We start from the raw sequence: 20,971 nt of genomic DNA, 5'->3' as shown, positions 1-20,971 counted from the left end.
CTCACAATGACTCTCCTTCATTTATATCCACCATAGATTAGCAATGTCATTAGAGTCGATTAGTGTGTGATTATCCACCATAGATTAGCAATGTCATTAGAGTAGATTAGTGTGTGATTAGGATGTGTAGTGAGTAGTCTTAATAGTTGCTTTTGCGGATTCATTGTTGAGGACATCAATGGTTCTTATTCTTAAGGGGGGGAGTATGTTACGTCCCAAGGCTAGCCATGGTTAAGACCTTCACGTTATGTTACGTCCCAAGGCTAACCAATGGCTCTTAAGGAGGAAAGTGTGTTACGTTCCAAGGCTAACCAGGGTTAAGACCTTAAGGTTAGGTCAACCATAGCCTATGAGTAAGGCCTCTTAAGTGGGGGTAAGTAGCTATCATGAGACATGTGCTATGTTTGGCTCCTAGTTTATAGAAGGCTTATATAAGTGACTTAAGTGGGGGTAAGTAGCTATCATGAGACATGTGCTATATTTGGCTCCTAGTTTATAGGAGGCTTATATAAGCGACTTTGTGAGTCAGTTTGAGAGAGAGCTCCTCAGACCTGGACTCGTTTGGAGTAATCCACCCAAAAAATCCATCGAGACACACTGCCACTTGTTCTCACGAATTTGCAAGGGATGCAATAACCCTCCAGCTCTAAGCCTTTCAGCCTTATTAAGCTCGCATTGGCTACACTTCGGCACATAATCCTCAACAAAGGATTTCATGCATGGCCAATGGAAATGCTGGCCAACCAAGGCCGAGGTTCTATGTATGCTTGGGTGCCTCGCACTCGGTGTGTCATGGCACTCATGCAATATCAAACTTTGGACGTCCAGATCATTGGGCACATAAACGTTGCCATCCTTGAATAGTAATCCACCTCTAATGGAATACTTCTCCAATATCTTTCTCTTAATAGCACTCATCGGAGTGTTTGGAACACTCGGATCTTGTGGATCGATATTGTGTCAGATTCTTCTTTGTCCAATCTGTAAATCTGCATCAAAAGGTTAATCTTGGAGCTCTTGGTTTCATTTCCAAAGACCTTGTTGAGTTCCTCCCACACCTTCTTGGCATCTTTTATCCTTGCAATGTGATGGATAACTTCATCTCCCAAGCTCTGAGCTATTATGCCAAGCGCTTTGTAATTGTTGAATGTGTTAAGTGACGTGCTATCACTATCTTCACTAGGCTCAATTAGATCCCATATCCCTTTTCTCATCAATGTGTACATGGTTTTCATTTGCCAAGAGAAAAAACTATCCCCATTAAACTTATTTTGCTCTAATGTGAGTCTCTCCATCATGCACCACAAGGGGGTCTTACCGATAGGATCGCCAGTATTTTACAATATGCGATGATGTCCAAACTTAAAACCTAAGTGATTATTGTTGATGTTGATGCAAGGAGTGATGGCCAAGAATAAATTGTATATGGCAACATGTGAGCAAGGCCTTAGGAAAGTTTGGATGTGAATGCACCTTAAGGACCTTATCTTTTCAAAGAAAATATAGACCTTCAAAAAATCACACATGACTGCGCAACGCTCAGACTTGATTATGTCGTGTTGTCTTGCTGGTGGAATGCCTGACGTCGGTTACTGCCTCCTCTGTGAGAATGCCTGGCGATGGCTGAGAATGGTCTGCTGCTCCCAGATCGCTGTTTGGCACTACACACGAGGACGTGATGGGCTCGATCGTGCTATTGCTTTTGTTGTTCTCTATGCTGCTGCACTCGGTGGCCTACACTCGTCGGGGCTTGTTGAAGAGGTGCAAAGTTGTTGCTCTATCCCTATTCTGTAGGCCAGTGATAAACGTTTCTTGGATGTGCATTGCACGGCCTTTTGCGGTTGTGTGGAGGCCTTCTAGAGACTATTGCTATGCTGGCGCACTAATTTTGCAAGTTCTCAAACTCTGTCCAGCTCGATGCTCGCCCTTGGTATTGTTGCATTCCTACCCAATGTGCTTGATGCTATTGTTAACTTTGTTTTACTGCAAGCTCTTGCTTTGTTGGGAATGCACTACAATCCGAATGAAGCCCTAATGGAGCATGGAAAGAGAAGAGAAATGGAACCCTAAAGAAATTCTAAATGATTGCTAAACACCTTTTAAGCCCTAATCAAATGCTAATAATCTGAACCTAAGCTAGGAGAGCTAGACCTAAGCTCTACTACCAACTCTTATAACATTCTCTCTAGCTCTCATGTCACCTCAAATCTCAACATCCGCATCTCTGTGAAAATCCATCTCCTACTCTGAGGCCACAGGCCTCCCATGATCAGGGTGCGAGCGGAGATCCTAGCCAAGAGGAAGTTCTTCCAAGGCTCACCACTCGAAAGAAGACTCGAACAATCAACTTGCCCAATCAGGCTTGGCTCTGAATGGAGGGCGATGATGCCCATGCCTCCTCTGCGTCGTGGCTGAATGATCATTCTCCACGCCACCTTGGCCCAGGCGAGTCTCCCATCACAGCCAACCCAAAGAAAGTTCCAAATCAAACGCTAAACCTAACCAATACACACCCAAGAGAAAGACCAACAAGAGGTGATATACCACACGATGGCGAGAAGAACCTGGTTTGCCACCACAACCCGGCCAACTACGGAAAGCCTTGCAAAACTCTAATATAGCAGGTTCTTTCCGATGCTCAAAAGAAGAAGAGGGGCAAGTTGTTGCTCTGGGGAGATGTCAATGCCAACCTAGCATCCAAGATAACGAACCGGAGTGCCCCTTGGATGCTCAAAAGAAGAAGAGAGGCAAGCTGCTGCTTTGGGGAGATGTCAATGCCAACCTAGCATCCAAGATAACGAACCGGAGTGCCCCTCGGCCCCCCCTGAAAAGCCTCAACTAGACGCCAAGTCGGGGCAGGCGATGAGTCAACCCAAAATCCACACGACTTGTGCCAATTGATCTGTGTTGCGGATGCACGAAAGAAAGTCTCAATCGCCTCAGCAAATCTCTGGATGTTTCCCTCGGCCCCCACATATTTGTTGCAGTGTCATCGGCAAACTCGGAATCGAGAAGCTGCTCCTATGCTCAGATGGGAAGACGCAGTCCTTGGAGTCCGGTCTCCTTGGGCGGAGAGAAAACTAAACATGGCCTCGGCGACAAATAAGAAGAGATAAGGTGCTAGAGGACTCCCCTGCCAAACTGAGTGAGAAAGCGGACATCTATCATCTGTAGCTCCTTGAATAAGAACCTGGCTATGTGAAGCGAAGTAGAGTTCCGATACACCTTGGACCCACTCCTTCGAGAAACCCATCTTGCACATCATCCCACTCAATCTATGGAAGATACCTTCCCCACTCAAACTGCCGCTTGGAGACATACGCCCTCAGCATATCCTCCATAGTCTCATTCATCCTCTCCGTCTGACCGTTTGACTCAAAATGATCCGAACATGACATACTCAAGCGTGTTTCCAATTTGAAAAACACTGATTGCTAGAATTGTGCAGTGAATTTGGGATCTCAGTCCTGACAATCTCCTCATGCAATCCATAGAGCTTATACAATTGCTCTCCGAAGCCAACTTGCGACTCTTCACCGATGACTTGGTAGGGGTAAATCTAGCCATCTTCGTCCATCAGTCAACAACAACCCACATTGAATCATAGCCCCTACTCGTTCGGGGTAATCCAGCTACAAAATCCATCAAACACTTTGCCACTTGTTCTCAAAAATTTGCAAAAGATACAATAAGCCCCCAACTGTAAGCCTTTCAACTTATTAAGCTCGCATTGGCTACACTTCTGCACATAATCCTCAACAAAAGATTTCATGCGTGGCCAATGGAAATGCAGGCCCAAACCAAGGCCAAGGTTCTATATGTATGCCGGAGAGCCCCACACTAGGTGCATCATGGCACTCATGCAATATCAAAGTTTGGACGTCTAGATCACTAGGCACACAAACCTTGCCATCCTTGAATAGTAACTCACCTCTAATGGAATATCTCTCTCAGCAACACTCCTTGGAGCATCCGGATCACTCGGATCTCATGGGCTGCAACCGACCTGAACCCATTGCCAATTTCCACCAAAATGGGAATCATGTTGGCAACGCCTTTTGAGAGAGAGAGAGAACTCAGTCGTTATCTAACTAAAAGAGGTAGCATTGACCTCAGGGATCCTGCTAAGAGCATCAACAACCTGATTACTTGCTCCCTTACGATAACAGATATCAAAGTCGAACTCCTACATGAGATCAACCCATCTGGCTTTCTGACCCTTCACGTCCAGTTGATCACAAATATACTTCAACAAGTGGTGATCCATCCACACAACAAATTGAGACCCATACAAATAGTGTCTCCGATGCACATCCAAACTGTGTATGCATGTTACGCAAAGCCTTATATAGCTTAAAGTAGGCACCCATAGCATGGTTAAATAAGATCGAGGAGTATCTTGTTACTATTAAATTTTAGATATCCGATGAAAATATTTCACTTTATGTGAAAAAGAAAGATAGAGAAATCATGTTGTTGAAGGAAGAGGAAAGGGAGTGGTGGGACTTGAGTGATCCTTCTAGGACTCTATCCAACGTGAGGGGAGGGGGGAAACCTTTCTTTCTTCCGATTAGCGAGAGAGGCCACAAAATAGGAGCTTTTTCCTTAAACAACAAGGGGGGAAGGAGGAGGAGGATGGGCAATGGGCAATGGGAGTAGAGTTTGGTACCATGTACATATTTAGAATGTTTCACCCTCAAGCATCAAGTATCAATTAATGCCCAAGATAGAAATCGACTGAAAAAATTTAGCCTTAGCCGCTTGGTACTTCCTTGGAGTCGTGTATAACAACCAAAAGTTCCTTTTCGTGGATAGGCTACCTCATCAGTGCATCTGAAAGCTTCTTGCTTTCAAAGGCTATGGGTCTCTCGTCTTGGAACAAGGCAACACCTATTGCATAATCACTAGCATCCATCTCGACCACAAAGGGTTTATTAGGATCCACGATTTGCAACATAGGCATTGAGGTGACTAGCTCCTTCACTGCTCTAAAACACCGATCCAACCTGTCACTCCAAACCACCGGAAGACTTGTTTTGCCTTTCTTGCTTCACCAGTAGCAATTTTGGTGTAAGCCTCGATTAACTTCTTGAAAAAGCCAATGAAGCCAAGAAATGATTTCACTTGTCTAATCGTCTGTGTGGAATCGGCCATTCCAAGACCTTTCGAACCTTATCTAGATCAATCCTCACAATATCAACAAACATGATGTGACACAGATACAAGAGTTCCTGCTTGAAGAAATGCCACTTTGACTCCTTCACATACAACTTCTCCCGTCTCAGTGACTCTAAGACAACTCTGAGATGTTGTATGTGCTCTTCCAATTACCTACTGTAAATCAGTATGTCATCCAAGAAGACAACAATCCACTTTCCCAGATACAAACGAAACAAACTGTTCATCATCTGCTAAAAAGTAGCAGGAGCATTGGTCGACCCAAAAGGTAGGACCAATAAGTCATAGTGGCAATAGCGAGTCCGAAACATAGTCTTAGGCATGTCGTTAGGTTTAATTTTTATTTGATGATAGCCTGACCGTAGATCAATCTCAATGAAATACTTAGCACCCTCAAAACGATCTACCAGGTCATCCATCCTCGACAAAAAATACCTGTTCTTGACGGTGAGTTTATTCACCTAGGCTGATAAGGTTGCCGAGAGACGAGATTACTACCAGGCAATAGCTCAATCGCATGATCAACGCCTCTCTTGGGTGGCAGATCATCTAGTAACTCACTCGAAAATACATCAACTCTTGTAAAATATCATCCAAAATTTGTTGTTCTTTAGAAATTTCACTGCTTGAGATAGAATTACACTCACAAGCAAATGATCTTAACAAAATTTCAAAAATTGAAAAGATCATGAAAACAACAATATGGTTCACAATTTGGATTAAAAAGAGTTTTATATATATCCTTGACCAAAGCCTAAGTCAACTTTACATCACAAAATCCACGGAGGACATGACTCCGAATTATATACAATTCACTGTCATGAACAAACGAGATAGCCTATGAGATCGATAATCCAACACCATTGTCTCGCTCTTACTGAAAAACCAGGACATTCCCAAGATCATGTCCACCCTGTCAAGGTTAATGATGTGGAGGTCCAAAGCCTGAATCTGGACTTCCAACCTAGGCACTGTTCAATCCCACACTTCCACGTCTGTACCCCGAGCAAGGTTAACCACATAACGGCGGTCACTTGACTCCATGGGTAGCTGGAGTGTTTGCACCAAACGTGAAGAAATAAAATTGTGAGTAGAGCCGTTGTTAAATAGAATCCACACCCGAGAGCCACCTATAAATCTCTGAGCTCGGAGGAGATCATGCGGCCCAAAGTGAGACTCACTAATCTCACATCCCTGGCATCTACTACTATCCAAATGATGAATTTCAACAAAAGAGATCAAAGAGTTACCTTGGAGTTCCGTAATGTGTACCGAGTCTTACCCCCCGAAGACTTCTTCTTCGGACAATCCCTGTAGTGATGGCCGGGCTGGTTGCACTCAAAACATAGGTTGTCCTTCTACAGAGGAGGAGGATTACTGGCTGCAGTTCGGGGAGCTTGGGAGCGTATCTCCACAAACTGTCTCTCTGAATCAAGTACAATGGAGTACAAAGAATCCACAAAAGGAGATGCAGGAGGTTGAGGAGCGGGTGATGGCTGTCCAGCAGGTAGAGGAGTGTGCACATAGCCCGCATGTTGAGAGTACAGAGTAAGTTGGGATCCACACCTTTCTATATCACCGGTAAGGGCTGTCCTACATATTAAGGGAATACTTGTGGTATATTGGGTTGAACCATGTCACCACAATATACTTGTGGTATATTCTGTATCACCAGTAAGGACTATCCCACATACTGAAAGGAATACCTGTGGTATATTGGCTTGAACTATGTCACCACCTTGTACAGGAGCAGCAAGTAGGCGCACAAAGCAAGGGGTGAAACTGAATCAACGACCAATGGAGGCGAGGGATGGAACTCAAGCGCGTGACTAACAAAGATACTGAGAGATGGCAACTCCTGCAGTATGGCAACCAAGCTCTGATACCAAATGTTGGGCTAGGGTTTGCAGCAGCAGCAGTACACATAGAAGCAAGTGAGTACACAGTCGGGGAGAGAAGAAGCACACAACTCGATATGGATTGCACTAGATAGTGACTGGTGCAAGTACAATGTGAAAAGTACACCCAATAATATGAAATAAGAGGGTGTGCACATGCTGGGGGGACAACCGTCCTAGTGAGGGAAAAAGTGCCACAGCTACTAAGTGTGTTCACAGACATCACTGCCCATATGGTTTATATCTACACAAGGCATGAGCCCACAAACCGTGAGCCATGAGCCCACAGACATGATCAATATTTGTAGGAACAGTCGTGTATTCTCTCGCTCTGTTTTTAATGCAAGAACTAAATGGTCGAACACAGAAAGCAGTTGTCAGCTCCACGATCCAACCATAGGCCCAAGATTGAAAATAACACCTGAATAGGAGGCCTCCACAACATAGACCACCTTGCCCACTGATGACTACCAGATGCGTCACATACCACACCCAGCATCTACCAGGGTTTTGGTAGATGCTGGGTGTGGTATAAGCTTGACCATTTCCACCAACCACATTACTGTAACAAACAAACTGAATGTCTTAAATAAATGATTGAAGGCGAAGCCCAAACATACACTAAACATGAGCAGCAACATTTTAACCCAAAGAGAACTTAGTTTCAGACGAATTATTTTAACTTTGAAAGCTTTGCAAGAATCTCAAGGCATCCTAGGCTAGGACCAGCAATAGGACTTCCATCTGATGTCACTCAAGGTCATAAAAAGTTAACATTGATCTGCCAAGGCATAAAAAACAGCTTACTTGACGTAAGCTAGGCAGCTTATTTAAATCAATCTCGCTTTACCTAACAAAGCATTTGAAACATTCATATTTGAGCGGGCCAAGATGCTAACCAGCAAAAGGACTTTCTCCTCATAAGATGCAGCATAGAATACATGCACATTCTTGCTTGTGCTTGATAAACTTTCCGGCTGAACTACAGCCACCAGATCATTAAAATCAAGATGTATCACCTGCAAAAAATTACATTCCTCTTAGCTGTTGGTGGGAACCCTTGCTCAAGTAAGCTATCGCACCACCGTGCACCCAGAAGGGCATGTAAGTTTGAGACACCCAAAATATAATATATAAAACACTCTTCTTAGCACCAGGTTGAAACAAGACTAAACCCTAGGAAACCATATGAGACATCTTCAGTTCACCTCCAAAAGCACTAAAAGCTCATGATGACCTAAGGACTCCCACTTCATTGATGCACGCAGGAGACGAGGAGGTTCACATGATTTGTACCATATGACACATGAATCGATCAACCTACTGGACTTCTTGCCTTTATGCCCGGATTCTCCATGGGCACTCTTCTTTACTAAGCAACCGTCCAAGGGTACGACTCCACTCGTATAATTTGTTTCGTGAGGATAGGTAGCGCTGATCTTGCTTTCTGTTGCACCACGCCACTGCATCAGTTTAGTCCTAATATGATTCGAAAACATCTTATCACCAGCACTCATCTCTGCATCACTCATGCGCCAATGTCTGAACTTGCCAAACATCTGCACTCCTGCAAAATCTTCAGCTTGAAAATCCATTCTGACTCCTGCCATAGACTCCTGATCTTTGGACATGTATGAGATGCCTGAATTGGGCCAAACAACTCGGCATTTTAGTATGTCAGTCATTAACTTTATAGCCATGCAATGCCACATGATGGCTTTGCCAACGTTTGAGCACACAGTATAGATAAGATACACCAACCAAGATTTTTAACATGAGAAACAGAAATGCACATGGGTTTTCTCAATCACTCTCATAGAAGCAGAAGTGGAAGCATTGATGGGCTGAAAAAGGGAAACACCACATCAGATGGATGACACAAGCAACAGGGATGGGAGGAGAAGAAAAAAGAGAATGGTAAAGGAACAGAGAGGAAAGAGCGTAATAGAAGAAAGGAAAGGAGAAGAGATAAGAGGAGAGCGAAAGATAGAAACAAGAAAACAAGCTACTTGACCTAAATTGAGTTTAAAATCCAGGGGGCAAGGGGGAAATGGCAGGTGATGGTGTAAAAACGGCTGAAATGACAGAGAGGAAAAAGCCGAAACAGGAGAAACCATTTCAAAAACAGAAATGTGTATTTTGACCTCGAGAACCGTCGTTTCGGAACGTTTCCCGCAATCTACATAAAATCATGGGCAGCAACACTACTGTATATAGGCTAGTGTCAAATTTCAAACCTGATAACTTAAAATTTTTTAAGAAACTTTAAGGTCAAACCTAGGAATGCAGCATACAGGAACTTTGATCTTACCATGCTGAATACACATATTAAAGTTGAATCCATGCCTTGCCATACACTCTAAACTTGAAGTTTCACAAAGAAAGCTTTCACTTTCTAGTTTGACTTTCAAATCATCCTGTGGAAACAAATAAAAGTTGTACCTGCAGATTACAAAGTTTAATATTATGAGCTTCCACAATAATTATATGAGACATTGATAAAACTGCACATACATTAGAATAAGAACTGGCATGCCCTACCCTTTATACACATTGGTAAAAAGCACTCACACAACATGTAACTTGCCTGGGAAGCGCGGGAGTGGGTGTGCAAGATAGTGTAGAGTAGTGAAAATCATCTTCCCCAAGTTGGATATGGCTATGGTGGGCTAAGAAATGAAGAGAAATAGTGAAAAATAAGAGTTTTCAGCCTCCAAAAACCTACTTGAAGCTCAAACTTGCCCAAGAGATGACTCTCATATTCAAATCAGTAAGAAAATACTACAATGCCATGTGTAGAGCTGAATTGACAAGTGTGAGGACACTTCCTCTTATTTGCCACACGTCCCAAATCCAAAGGCCAGAAATTCCACAATCTTCAGCTCTAAAAATATCCAAGATAATGGCTAATTTCACAATGGCGCTTTGGCAATCCTTGATCTCTGCTGAATTCCAGAGGTAATGATGCGAACGGAAATTCCTTCGGAGATTGACAAAAATAGCAAATTTAGGAGATGATCTCTTTGTGTTCCACCAAATGAGAAATACATGTAAGCACCATGTAGTAATATGTTTCATTACTTGATCTCTCCCAAATCCTCGAGAGTTCGCCATACATACTTTCCACTTGACACTCGAGCTCCAAAGCCCATTTCTGTCTAGAGTGCCTGGACAATGGTACGAACACTTGGTCCTCTATACTGGATAATCCCCCATTCCCAACCCTTGTACATTCTTGATCTTCTGGGCATCCAAGCCCATCCACACACAGGAATTCTAGAGATGCCCAAAATGGTGGCATCCTCCCAGCTTCTTAAAAGTTGTCCTCAACTTTAAAGCTTCAAACCATATATCAAGATATAACCATGTCCCAAAATAAATGGGCAAGAATTCCATGGAAGATATGCTAGACACAGGCACAAGAGCCAACTGTGTCTCAGTAATCAATATCAATGAGATGATCGTATGCCAATCAAAATCGCCAACGAGGTGCTAAGACACTCAAACAAGTGCCATGCACAAGACACTAGTGCATCGCACAGAAACATGTGCTATGCACACAAACTGGTGCCATTCCAAAGCATGTGAATTGCTTGACCATGAGCACAATCAAACATTTCGAGATTTAATCACAGCCATTAAACAATCCACAAAGCTGAAAATAGAAGTTTCTCATACAACACCGCATAGAGGCCGCAATGGGCCGACCCCCCCCCCCCCCCCCTTTGAGTATTTCATTATCCAAGGAGAAATATAACATGTATAAGCTTTGAGGGCCTTACTCTCCCCATGGGAGATGCCCAGAGATATACAACCATAAACCTGTCCTTCATCCAATATGGGTCCTTCCGTAGGCGCACAAACATGTATAACAGCCTGTATGTCGCATCCATGAGTGCCAAAACCTAAAAAACAGCCTGTATATTGCATAAAACCAGAAATTTCAACAAGCTTTAGAACTGTTTTGCTAAAAAACAGCCATCTGGGGTGTGCAAGATGGTGTAGAGTATTGAAAATCATCTTCCCCAAGTTGGATATGGCTATGGTGGGCTTAGAAATGATAAGAAATGGTGAAAAATCAGAGTTTTCAGCCTCCAAAAACCTGCTTGAAGCTCAAACTCGCCCAAGAGATAACGCTCTCGTGTTCAAATAAGCAAGAAAATGCTATAATGCCATGTGTAGAGCTGAATTGACAAACGTGAGGACACTTGTCTCGCTTTTATCCTCTTATCTACCACATGTCCCAAATCCAAAGGCCAAAAATTCCACAATCTTTAGCTGTAAAAATATCCCAAATAATAGCTAGTTTCACAATGGCGCTCTGGCAATCCTCTATCTCTGCCAAATTCCGGAGGAAATGACATGAACGGAAATTCCATCAGAGATTGCTAAAAATAGCAACTTTTCCTAAAATTTAGGAGATGATCTCTCTGTGTTCCACCACATGAGAAATACATGTAAGCACCATGTAAAAACCTGTTTCATTGCACAAATGAGGTGATAGCTCAAGTGGTGAAGGTGTTTGCCTAGGACCAAGAGGTCTTGGGTTCAAAACCCCCCTTGGTGCTTCCTCGGCGGCATCGCCTACAGGTGGATAAATAAACGCCCACGGGCGGCTATCTATAGACGGTGAAATTTGGTAACTATATGGGAGGATCTTGGGTTAAAGGCCAGTTGGAAAAAAAAAAAAGGGACCTATTTGATCTCTCCCAAATCTTCAAGAGTTCGCCATACATACTTTCCACTTGACACTTGAGCTCCAAAGCCCATTTCTATGTCCAAGAAATCGTCTCAAGTGCCTGGACCATGCAACGAACACTTGGTTCTCTATATTGGATAATCCCCCGTTCCCAAATCTTATACATTCTTGATCTTTTGGGCATCCAAAGCCCTCCACACACATGAATTCTGGAGATGCCCAAAATGGTGACTGTGACAGAAAAGTTGATTCTCCATAGTTCTGGTGAGTGTTCATTGAATTGCCCTCTCACAATCCCAGCACGAATCCACATGTATGGTGAGATGAACAATGAACCTCTTGGCCTCCGTATGGAGAGATAGTGATTCGAATATGGTTGAAAAAAAAATCCATGTCCCAAATAAATGGACGAGACTAAATAAGTTCCACAATATCAATATCAAAATCATATCCCAAATAAGTGGGCAAGGTAAAACGGTCCCATAAGTCCAGATATCATAATCATGTCCCAAGTAAATGGGCAAGACAAATTAGTCCCATAAGTCCAAATATCATAATCATGTCCCAAGTAAATAGGCGAGACAAACTTAGTCTCCTGCCAACAAGGCGTCAGTCCACATGACCCTTCGCATCGACATAAGTACCGTGCCAAACAAGTGTCATGTCCACTCTACCACTTGCAGTCCGTGTTGGAACTCTGATCACACACCTTGGATGAGAGGTGGGCTCAAGTAATAAGATAAAACAATCGCCCGCAGGCATAGATAGCCTGGTGTTCCATAAGCATTTGTGCTACACATAGCTTATAGGCATTTCGGCCACCAATAGTTTATAGATATTGCGACCAAATCGCACTACCCTCTCAAGTGCCCATGTTCCCTTCCATCTGCTCTCTATTGTTCCACCCACACATGGTAGAAACAATCTTCAAGAGAGCATTACACAGTATATTATGCTTGACACTACCCTCTAAAGTGTCCATGTTCCCTTCCAGTCTCTATTGTTCCACCCACACATGGTAGAAACAATCTTCAAGAGAGCACCTAGGACAAGAGAACACTACACAAGGTATGTGAACCATGAGTTCCATAAGTCCAATGCATCCCGAATAAAGAGAGCCAAAAAAAAAAATCATCCTACTAAAAGGGAGCCATAAACATACTCCATAAACCTAAGGATGGATCCAAATCCCTAGAAAAGAAGTCCAAGAATCCATAGTCCTGTATACAATAACTCTTATCACATGCTCCGTGCTGACCACACACCTTGAAGTAGAGGTGGACTTCATCCATAAAAGCATCATATCCATGAGATATCCAAATATTTCGTCTCTAAAAACTCGGATAGATTCATCCATAGAAACTGCTTGCGAAGCCCAATATCTACATAAATCTCATCCAGGAAAGAAAACTCCATAGATATAACCCATCCCAATAAAGGGAGCCATGAAAAGAATTCATCTCAGTAAAGGGAGTCATAAGTCCATAAAGCCATCAAACTTAAGAATGCAAAAGATGACCATATATATATATATATATATATATATATATATTGCAGTCCTTGAGCATCGTGCTCACAACAGAGATGACCTCTAGATTCTAGGCTTCTCAGCCATGAAAAGAATTTTTCCTGAAACACATTCAAGAAAAACATACAACACTTCTCCTTGCATTTACACACAAGGATTAAGTGTTGAAAACACATAAACCATGAAGAATCAAAAAGTAATAGCTTTGTAACCTCAAAGAATACTTAGCTCTTCTTCTTTGCCAAAAACATCATGAAGCCATGAGACAAATAAAACTCCATTATAGCTTGCTTTGAGCTTGAGAAGCAACTTCCATAATACAAAGATAGACTATAGACGCCTCCTCACAGACTCCAAGAAACCATAATGTTCACTTCCCATTATGCTTGGTACCGCTATGTATAATCCTACCAATGGCCACCCGGGAAGGACAGCAGTGGGTGTGCAAGATGGTGTAGAGTAGAGAGAGAGAGAGAGAAAGAAAGAAAGAAAGAAAGATTTTATTAACGTCTTCCAAAAGACCAAACTCGGCCTATGAGACAAATCGGTGTACCTGTATGGGGTATCCTCTGTCATCCCAACAAAATGAAAAAGTACTGAACTAAAAAGCTGAATCTGGGTGTGCAATAAGTACAATGAGTGGTGAAGGGGATGGAGCTCTACTACTAGGAGAATGCAAAGCTATATGCATGGAGTATACAATCATGATATGCAACCTAGCTAGCTCCATCCTGTACCATACTGGGGGTATAAAATGGTATACATCAATGAAGGGGGTATCCACAGCTCCCTGAAGAACATGCCTCGGTGTGCTCTGAAGCGAGCCAGTCGCTCCGCACCCTCTCTGTGAAACTGAGCTCTAATCTCTGTCATCTCTCTCTGGTATAGACGTGGTGTCCGAAAGCCAGGTGTCCTCTGTCTCCTGCGGGCTCTGAGTGTCTCTGCTCTCTGGAGAGTAATTCCCTGCCGTGTAGGGACTCGGAGTGGGATGGATCTCTGAAAAAATGTAGTAATCTGTATCTGTCGTCCCCCCTCTAGAGCTGTCTGAGCCTGTAATGATGTCTCTCTGTGGCGCTGTATGTCTAGAATGAATCTCCCCAGTATGCGCTGGTCTGCTGCCTCAAAGATCTGGCGTAGGGAATGTGGCTCTCTGAATAAAATGGGATACCTCTCTCTGATGGCTGTATATGCTCTGCATCTGCATACATAATGCTCCTCACTCAGAGACCTTGGAAAATCCGAGCCTTCCCCATATTATTGTACCCAAACATGCTCCGATTGGGACCAAACTTTGCAAGCATGGGAGGGGACGACCCCCACATGCTTGCAAAGTTTGTTCATGATTGAAGCATGTTTGGGTTAGTGATTAGTGCCAAGTGCAGAGTTTTCAAGTCTCTTGGTGCTTAATCCGGGCCTTCCCCATACCATTGTACCCAAACATGCTCTGATTGGGACTAAACTTTGCAAGCATGGGGGGGTGACCCACCCTCACATGCTTGCAAAGTTTGGTCATGATCGGAGCATGTTTGGGTTAGTGATTAGCGCCCAGTGTTTTCAATTCTATCAGTGCTTAAGAGGCCATGGAGAATCGGGGCCTTCCCTAGACCATCACAAGCCCTCCATGTATCTAGGCCTCTCTATAAATCCATCATCAATGATACTCATGAAGTGATCTCTGTAGTATAGCATCTTCGGTGGAAGAGGCTATGTAGGCGATATCCATGTCTCTCGTGTATAGAGCTGCCATAGATCCTGTCTCAATACTCTGTTCCTCTCACTATGAGAGAGACGGATATGTGGTGCATCCCTATCATACTCGAATGGTGGTAGATGATCCATGTCTAGGCCATGCTGTGAGAACCAATGTGTGACCTGTGCATACCATGATCCTCTATCTCCTGCCTCAGCCAGTTGTCTAGATGCCTCAAAAGCCCTGTATGACAATCTGTCCTGTGGCATCTCTCTGAATCTGTCTAGCAGGCATATAGTCTAAAATATGGCCTCTACCATCATAGGAGGCGTAGCAAACTTTGCTCGGATAATGTCATGAGGTACTGACGGTTTGCTGCGTATCATGCGTGCCATCATGAGGGCCTGTGGTCTCTCTATCTGTGTCCACCAATGGGTAGCAAGGGCTGGCGTCCATACCGCTGCTCCATACATCAATGCCGGTGTGACTAATGTGTCAAATAGCCACCCCTTCGTCCGGGGCTCCTGAAAATGCCCCTGGTGGCACTGTCTCTCTAGCATAGCCAATGCTGTATATCCCCGTGTCAATCTAGCTCTGGCTATTGAACCCATGGTGAAGCGTGTGGCTGCTGCAGACAAGGTAACCCCTAGGTACACGTATGATGTCACCACCTCCACCTGGCGTCCTGCGAGAGTGAATGTCAGCTGACTCCTGCCTTGTCTCGATGTATGAAAGACCATAACCTTGGTTTTCCCAAGGTTCACAGTAAGACCCCTCTGTGTGCAGAAATCATCGAGTGCATGTAGATGCTGCTGTAGACCACCTGGAGACTCAGACACTAATACAATATCATCAGCATAGAGCATAATATGTACTAAGGTACCTGCTAAATCAACTCCATCTCCGCCTCCCCGTGTAATGAAGTCAGCCACCTCATCAATGTATAACCCAAATAGCGTGGGGGAAAGTGGGCATCCTTGCTTCACACCAATGGTGCCAGCAATAGTCTCGGACATACCTCCTGGACATCTGACTCGCCAAAAAACCTGCTCATATAATGCATAGATGCTCCATGTCATATCTGCTAGTATGCCAAGAGACTACAGGCGCTAAAAGAGCCTCTCTCGTGGTACTGTGTCGAATGCCTTGCAGAAATCCACAAACCAGCAATAGAACTTTCTCTTCCTCACTCTGGCCTGATCAATCATACATCTCAAAGTGAATACATGGTCAGTGGTAGAGAAAGCTCTCCTGAAGCCTGCCTGCCCTGATGAGCGTAAACCTGCTCACTCAGCATATAAGCTAAGCTCTTGCTCCAACACTGCACCATAGAGTTTGGCCAACACGTGGCCAACCATAACCGTCCTGTAGTTGCTCGGATCGAGCATATCCCCTGTTTTGTGAATCGGCACAATGGTGTGCATCGTCCACTCCGCAGACAAACCCTCTGCTAGTGCCCTGTTAAACAGGTGTGCAAGAAAAGGAGCCAAAGAATCTACTGCATATATGAGATGCTCACCCTGCAGGCCCATATGGTCGGCGGCCCGTCCATGCTGTAGGCGGCGGATAGCTTCCTATATCATCGAGTGGGTAAAGAAGCTAGCTGTGGTAGGTGAGGCTCCTGTGTGGCTGAGGTATTGGTGGCTGCTATGGGGCGTGGTATAGGCCCTCTGCATATGTGTGCCATGTCTGTGGGTCTGCAATAGCTGTCGGTGTCCGGTGCTCTCTGAAGTGCCGCCATGAGACAGGGCTATCTCTACTCGTGAAGAAATGAAAGATCTCTAGCTCCTGTATCTCTGCGAAGGCTCGCCTTTTGCGGCGAGTAAGTCTCCTCATCTCTCTCCTCGACTCCTGCTCTGTGATGGCTCCCAAGGCTCTCTGTATGCGGAGCCGTGAGTATAGGGCTCTGCACTCGTCATCATACCATATATTCTGGGGCATAGTCCCGGATCTCGCACGCTCTCCTGAGTGTACACGATGTGGGAAGCTCTGTAATGCAGCCGTGTGTAGGAGTGATGCCAGCTGGGCTGTAATGGTATCCATAGGTGCCAGGGGATCCATGAGTAGGAGCCCATCCTCTACTTTGCCAATGTATATGTCTGCCATGTCATGTGTGAAGTAGATGGTAGTGTGTGGCGTCGATATGCGGGGGGCTGGTGATACTGGTGATCCGGCTAGTGAAAATGCCAAGTATGTATGATCTGCCCCAATAGGACGAGGTGGAATGGAGAATGAGGTGACAAGCTGTGATGCCTCCAAAGACCCCATAATGTAGTCTACCACCGTGCCTCCGGTCCGTGTATGACCCCCATGTGGGAAGCATGTCAGCCCTCCTGATCCCGACCACTGTAGCATGCCGTTATAAATAACGAGACGATGCCTGGCTCCCAACTCTAGTAACTGGTCCCCATGATGTCCTCTGTCTGGTCCAGTGTCCTCTGATGCCCGACTAGCCCCTACTCCTCTGGATCCACAGGGTGGAGGATCTCCATGTCATCATAGTCATACACCTCACACTGTCTGCTCTATGTGGGCATTGAAGTCGCCCGTAAGAAATACTACCCCTAGTGTAGAATAATGCATAATCTCCTCTGACAGACAAGTGTATGGCGAGGCTCCTGTCTCCTCCTCCTGTGGCATGTCCTCTGTAATGACATAGGAGGATCCTGATGGAGAAAAGTAACAAAGAGCTATGTATATAACCCTGTCCTGTGAGAGCTGTAAGCTGATCCACATGAATCTGGCCTCTGGATCCTGTGCTACCACTCTCAGTCTCCCCTGTAGCTCCCGTTTGAATAGAATTGCTACTCCCCCCGACCCTCTCGAGGTACCCTGGCGTGTGGTCCTCCTGTATGCTGACTCCCACTGGAATCCCTCTACTCGAGGTAGCCCTCTCTCTGGGCTCTGATGTGTCTCTGTCAGAAGTATGATGTCTCTCCCCACCATAACATGCTCCAGTCGTCCAGGCTGCACCCATAGTGAACCGTTACAGTTCCATACTGCCATGTGTATCTCTGTCAGTGGCCTGGTCTGTGTCCCATAGGCCCCAAGCCGCTAATCCATGGGCCGGCCATCAATGATGACCCGACCATCTCGATAGAAGGCCTTCTTGCCTTCTCTCCTCGCGTGTAAGACTCGTGGCATGCAAGTTCTCCTATGCTCAAGCTGCATCCTCGTGAGATGATCATCCAAGAAAACAGGAGCTCCCTCTAAACCCCGTAGTATGACCCTCTTCCTCATGAAGGTGACCCTCTCCGTCTCTCCTGCAAACTGTAGGATGAGGGCTCGCTTGCGTGTTGAGTCTTTCCCGGCTCTCCATGCTTTGGTGAAGGGGAGAGGGTGCTCTTCCTTGTAGCCGAGCTTCATGCATAGAAAGAAGCTGTCCATCTTTCTCGGGAGTGGAGTCGAGTGTCTCGGCTATACCTGTGACTCAAATGTTGAGGCAGCGGGCATGCCTCATCTTCTCCTCCTCAATGGAGGTGTGAATGATTTGGTGTTCTTCCCTTTGAGTCTCCTCCCTCACTTCTTTACGGATGTTCTTCTTCACCACCTCAACCCATCCTGATTGCTTGGCTTCGAGCTTTCCCTCCATGTCCTTTGTGATCTCTTTGGAGATCTCTTCTTTGATGGCCGTGAGAGTGTTGTCATTGATCTCCCCTTCTTCCTTCTCAGTATTCTTGATGGCTACCATTTCCACTTTCAATGCACTCACCTCCTCCTTGAGTGCCGTGTTCTCTTGTTCGAGGTTCGTACCCGTGCTTCGAGAGCCATGATGTGTCGGTGTAGTTTGTTCTCCACCTCATTGACGTCGGTAGAGAAAATCATCTTCCCCAAGCTGGATATGGCTATGGTGGGCTTAGAAATGAAGAGAAATGAAGAGAAATCAGAGTTTTCAGCCTCCAAAAACATGCTTGAAGCTCAAACTTGCCCAAGAGATAACTCTCTCATATTCAAATAAGCAAGAAAATGCTACAATGCCATGTGTAGAGCTGAATTGACAAGTGTGAAGACACTTCCTTTTATTTGCCACATGTCCCAAATCCAAAGACCAAAAATTCCAAAATCTTCAGCTCTGAAAATATCCCAAATAATGACTAATTTCACAATGGCACTTCGGCAATCCTTGATCTCTGCTAAATTTCGGAGGTAATAACACGAACGAAAATTCCATCGGAGATTGCCAAAAATAGCAACTTTCCCTAAAATTTAAGAGATGATCTCTCTGTGTTCTACCACATGAGAAATACATGTAAGCACCATGTAGAAATCTGTTTCATTGCCTCAAGAGTTCGCCATACATACTTTCCACTTGACACTTGAGCTCCAAAGCTCATTTCTGTGTCCAAGAAACCGTCTAGAGTGCCTCAACCATGCTACGAACACTTGCTCCTCTATACTGGATAAATCCCCATTCCCAAAGCGTATACATTCTTGATCTTTTGGACATCCATAGCCCATCCACACACATGAATTCTGGAGATGTCCAAAATGGTGACACAGCACACGATAAAAAACCCGAAAACCCGGCATGAAAAAACTTAACAAATTCATAACATCCTAGTGTACATTCTTGATCTTTTAGGCATCCAAAGCCCATCCACACACATGAATTCTGGAGACGCCCAAAATGGTGACACAACACACGATAAAAACCCGACATGAAAAAACTTAACAAATTCATAACATCCTAGTGTACATTCTTGTTCTTTTAGGCATCCAAAGCCCATCCACACACATGAATTCAGCAGATGCCGAAAATGGTGACAACACACGATAAAAACCCGGCATGAAAAAACTTAACAAAGTCATAACATCCTAGTTTCTCAAAAAGAGAAACTCAATGGTTGAAATAACAAGGCACCTTCTTGTACAACCAAAAAAACAAACAAACCAAAGCCCGTCAAAAATAGTTGACAGCATTGAACCCAAAGCATCTTCTAGTAGACAAAATGATTGGGAAAGAAAAAGTACTAGGGCATTGTCTTTTAGTTGTATTTTTCTTGAAGTGACAATGTTTATACAGTCTTGCAAGTTAAGAGTTTTTGCTTAATGTGGTCAAGCCTATTGTGGGCATGCTTAGAATCACAAATGGCCGTGAGCCTTCCATTGGCAAGGTGGGCTTGACAAGATGGTGGAGCACATTGTAGAGGCGGATAAGAATACTCAAAGATACGTTGCACTTGTGTTGGATCCTAAGTTCTAGGGGAGTGGATAAGACGCATACAATGAAGTGAGAGATGGGAAAAAGTTTTGGGACAGTTCATTCCAAATGCACAACAGATGAGGATTGTGACGAACCAACTATCTATATACAGGAGCAGTCATCGTAGATTTGGTTTTGTTGATGCACAAAGAGCCAAGGTGGGTGCAGCAAGGAGGGGAGCAATAAGGGGAGGGGGATGAGCAAGTTGTCTTCATCTACACATTTAGCGTCAATGGGAAGATAGTTCTTGAACTTCACAAGGTAACGCCTGACAAGTTTGTCTCCAACATGCTTGTGTTCCTTGTGATACACAATTTGTTCAGGCTACAAAATATCCTCAAGCTCATCTACTTCTGGTGGATCCTCAATGACTGGTTCACTAGGCTCCGGACCTACATACTTGCAAAGAAGACTCACATGAAAAGCATTGTGTATATACCAATGACTAGGCAATGCCAACTTGAAAGCCACTTCATTGATCTTCTTGATCACACAAAAAGGCCCATAGTACCTGGTGGCAAGTTTAGGGTATACATCCTCTTTGGCATGCCTCTTTCTAAGTCTTGCTTTCTCAAATTTCAGCAATACCTATCATTCTCTATGATATCAAATTGCCTTCTATGCTTATTGGCACCCTTTTTATGTTTGTCCTTTGGTGCCTTTTGTCTATCAAATTTTGCCCTTTGACAGATGATACATGCACGTACATGTTGTTGGGTAGGAGGGAAGCTAGCCTGCACGCACACACACAACCTCAAGCACAGAGAAACGTGAG

The 20,971-nt window shown here is 44.4% G+C and overlaps 1 protein-coding gene across 1 annotated transcript in view; it reads right to left on the bottom strand.

Moving 5' to 3' along the window:
- The window catches only part of LOC147626455 (poly(A)-specific ribonuclease PARN-like), a 72,880-nt gene that overhangs the window by 24,976 nt on the left and 26,933 nt on the right, over positions 1-20,971 (bottom strand). The window contains exons 2-4 of the mRNA XM_086816528.1: positions 9,388-9,518; positions 8,285-8,718; positions 7,976-8,095 (exon numbers count right to left, since the gene is read on the bottom strand). Coding sequence (XP_086672654.1) covers positions 7,976-8,095; positions 8,285-8,718; positions 9,388-9,518 — 685 coding nt within the window. The remainder of the gene's footprint in view (positions 1-7,975; positions 8,096-8,284; positions 8,719-9,387; positions 9,519-20,971) is intronic.

The sequence above is a fragment of the Cibotium barometz genome, chromosome 22 (genome assembly GCF_041138505.1).
Source record: "Cibotium barometz isolate CiBa-2024 chromosome 22, ASM4113850v1, whole genome shotgun sequence".
Classification (NCBI taxonomy): domain Eukaryota; kingdom Viridiplantae; phylum Streptophyta; class Polypodiopsida; order Cyatheales; family Cibotiaceae; genus Cibotium; species Cibotium barometz.
Note: the sequence above shows the minus strand (reverse complement) of the source record. Positions and strands in the feature narration are given on the sequence as shown.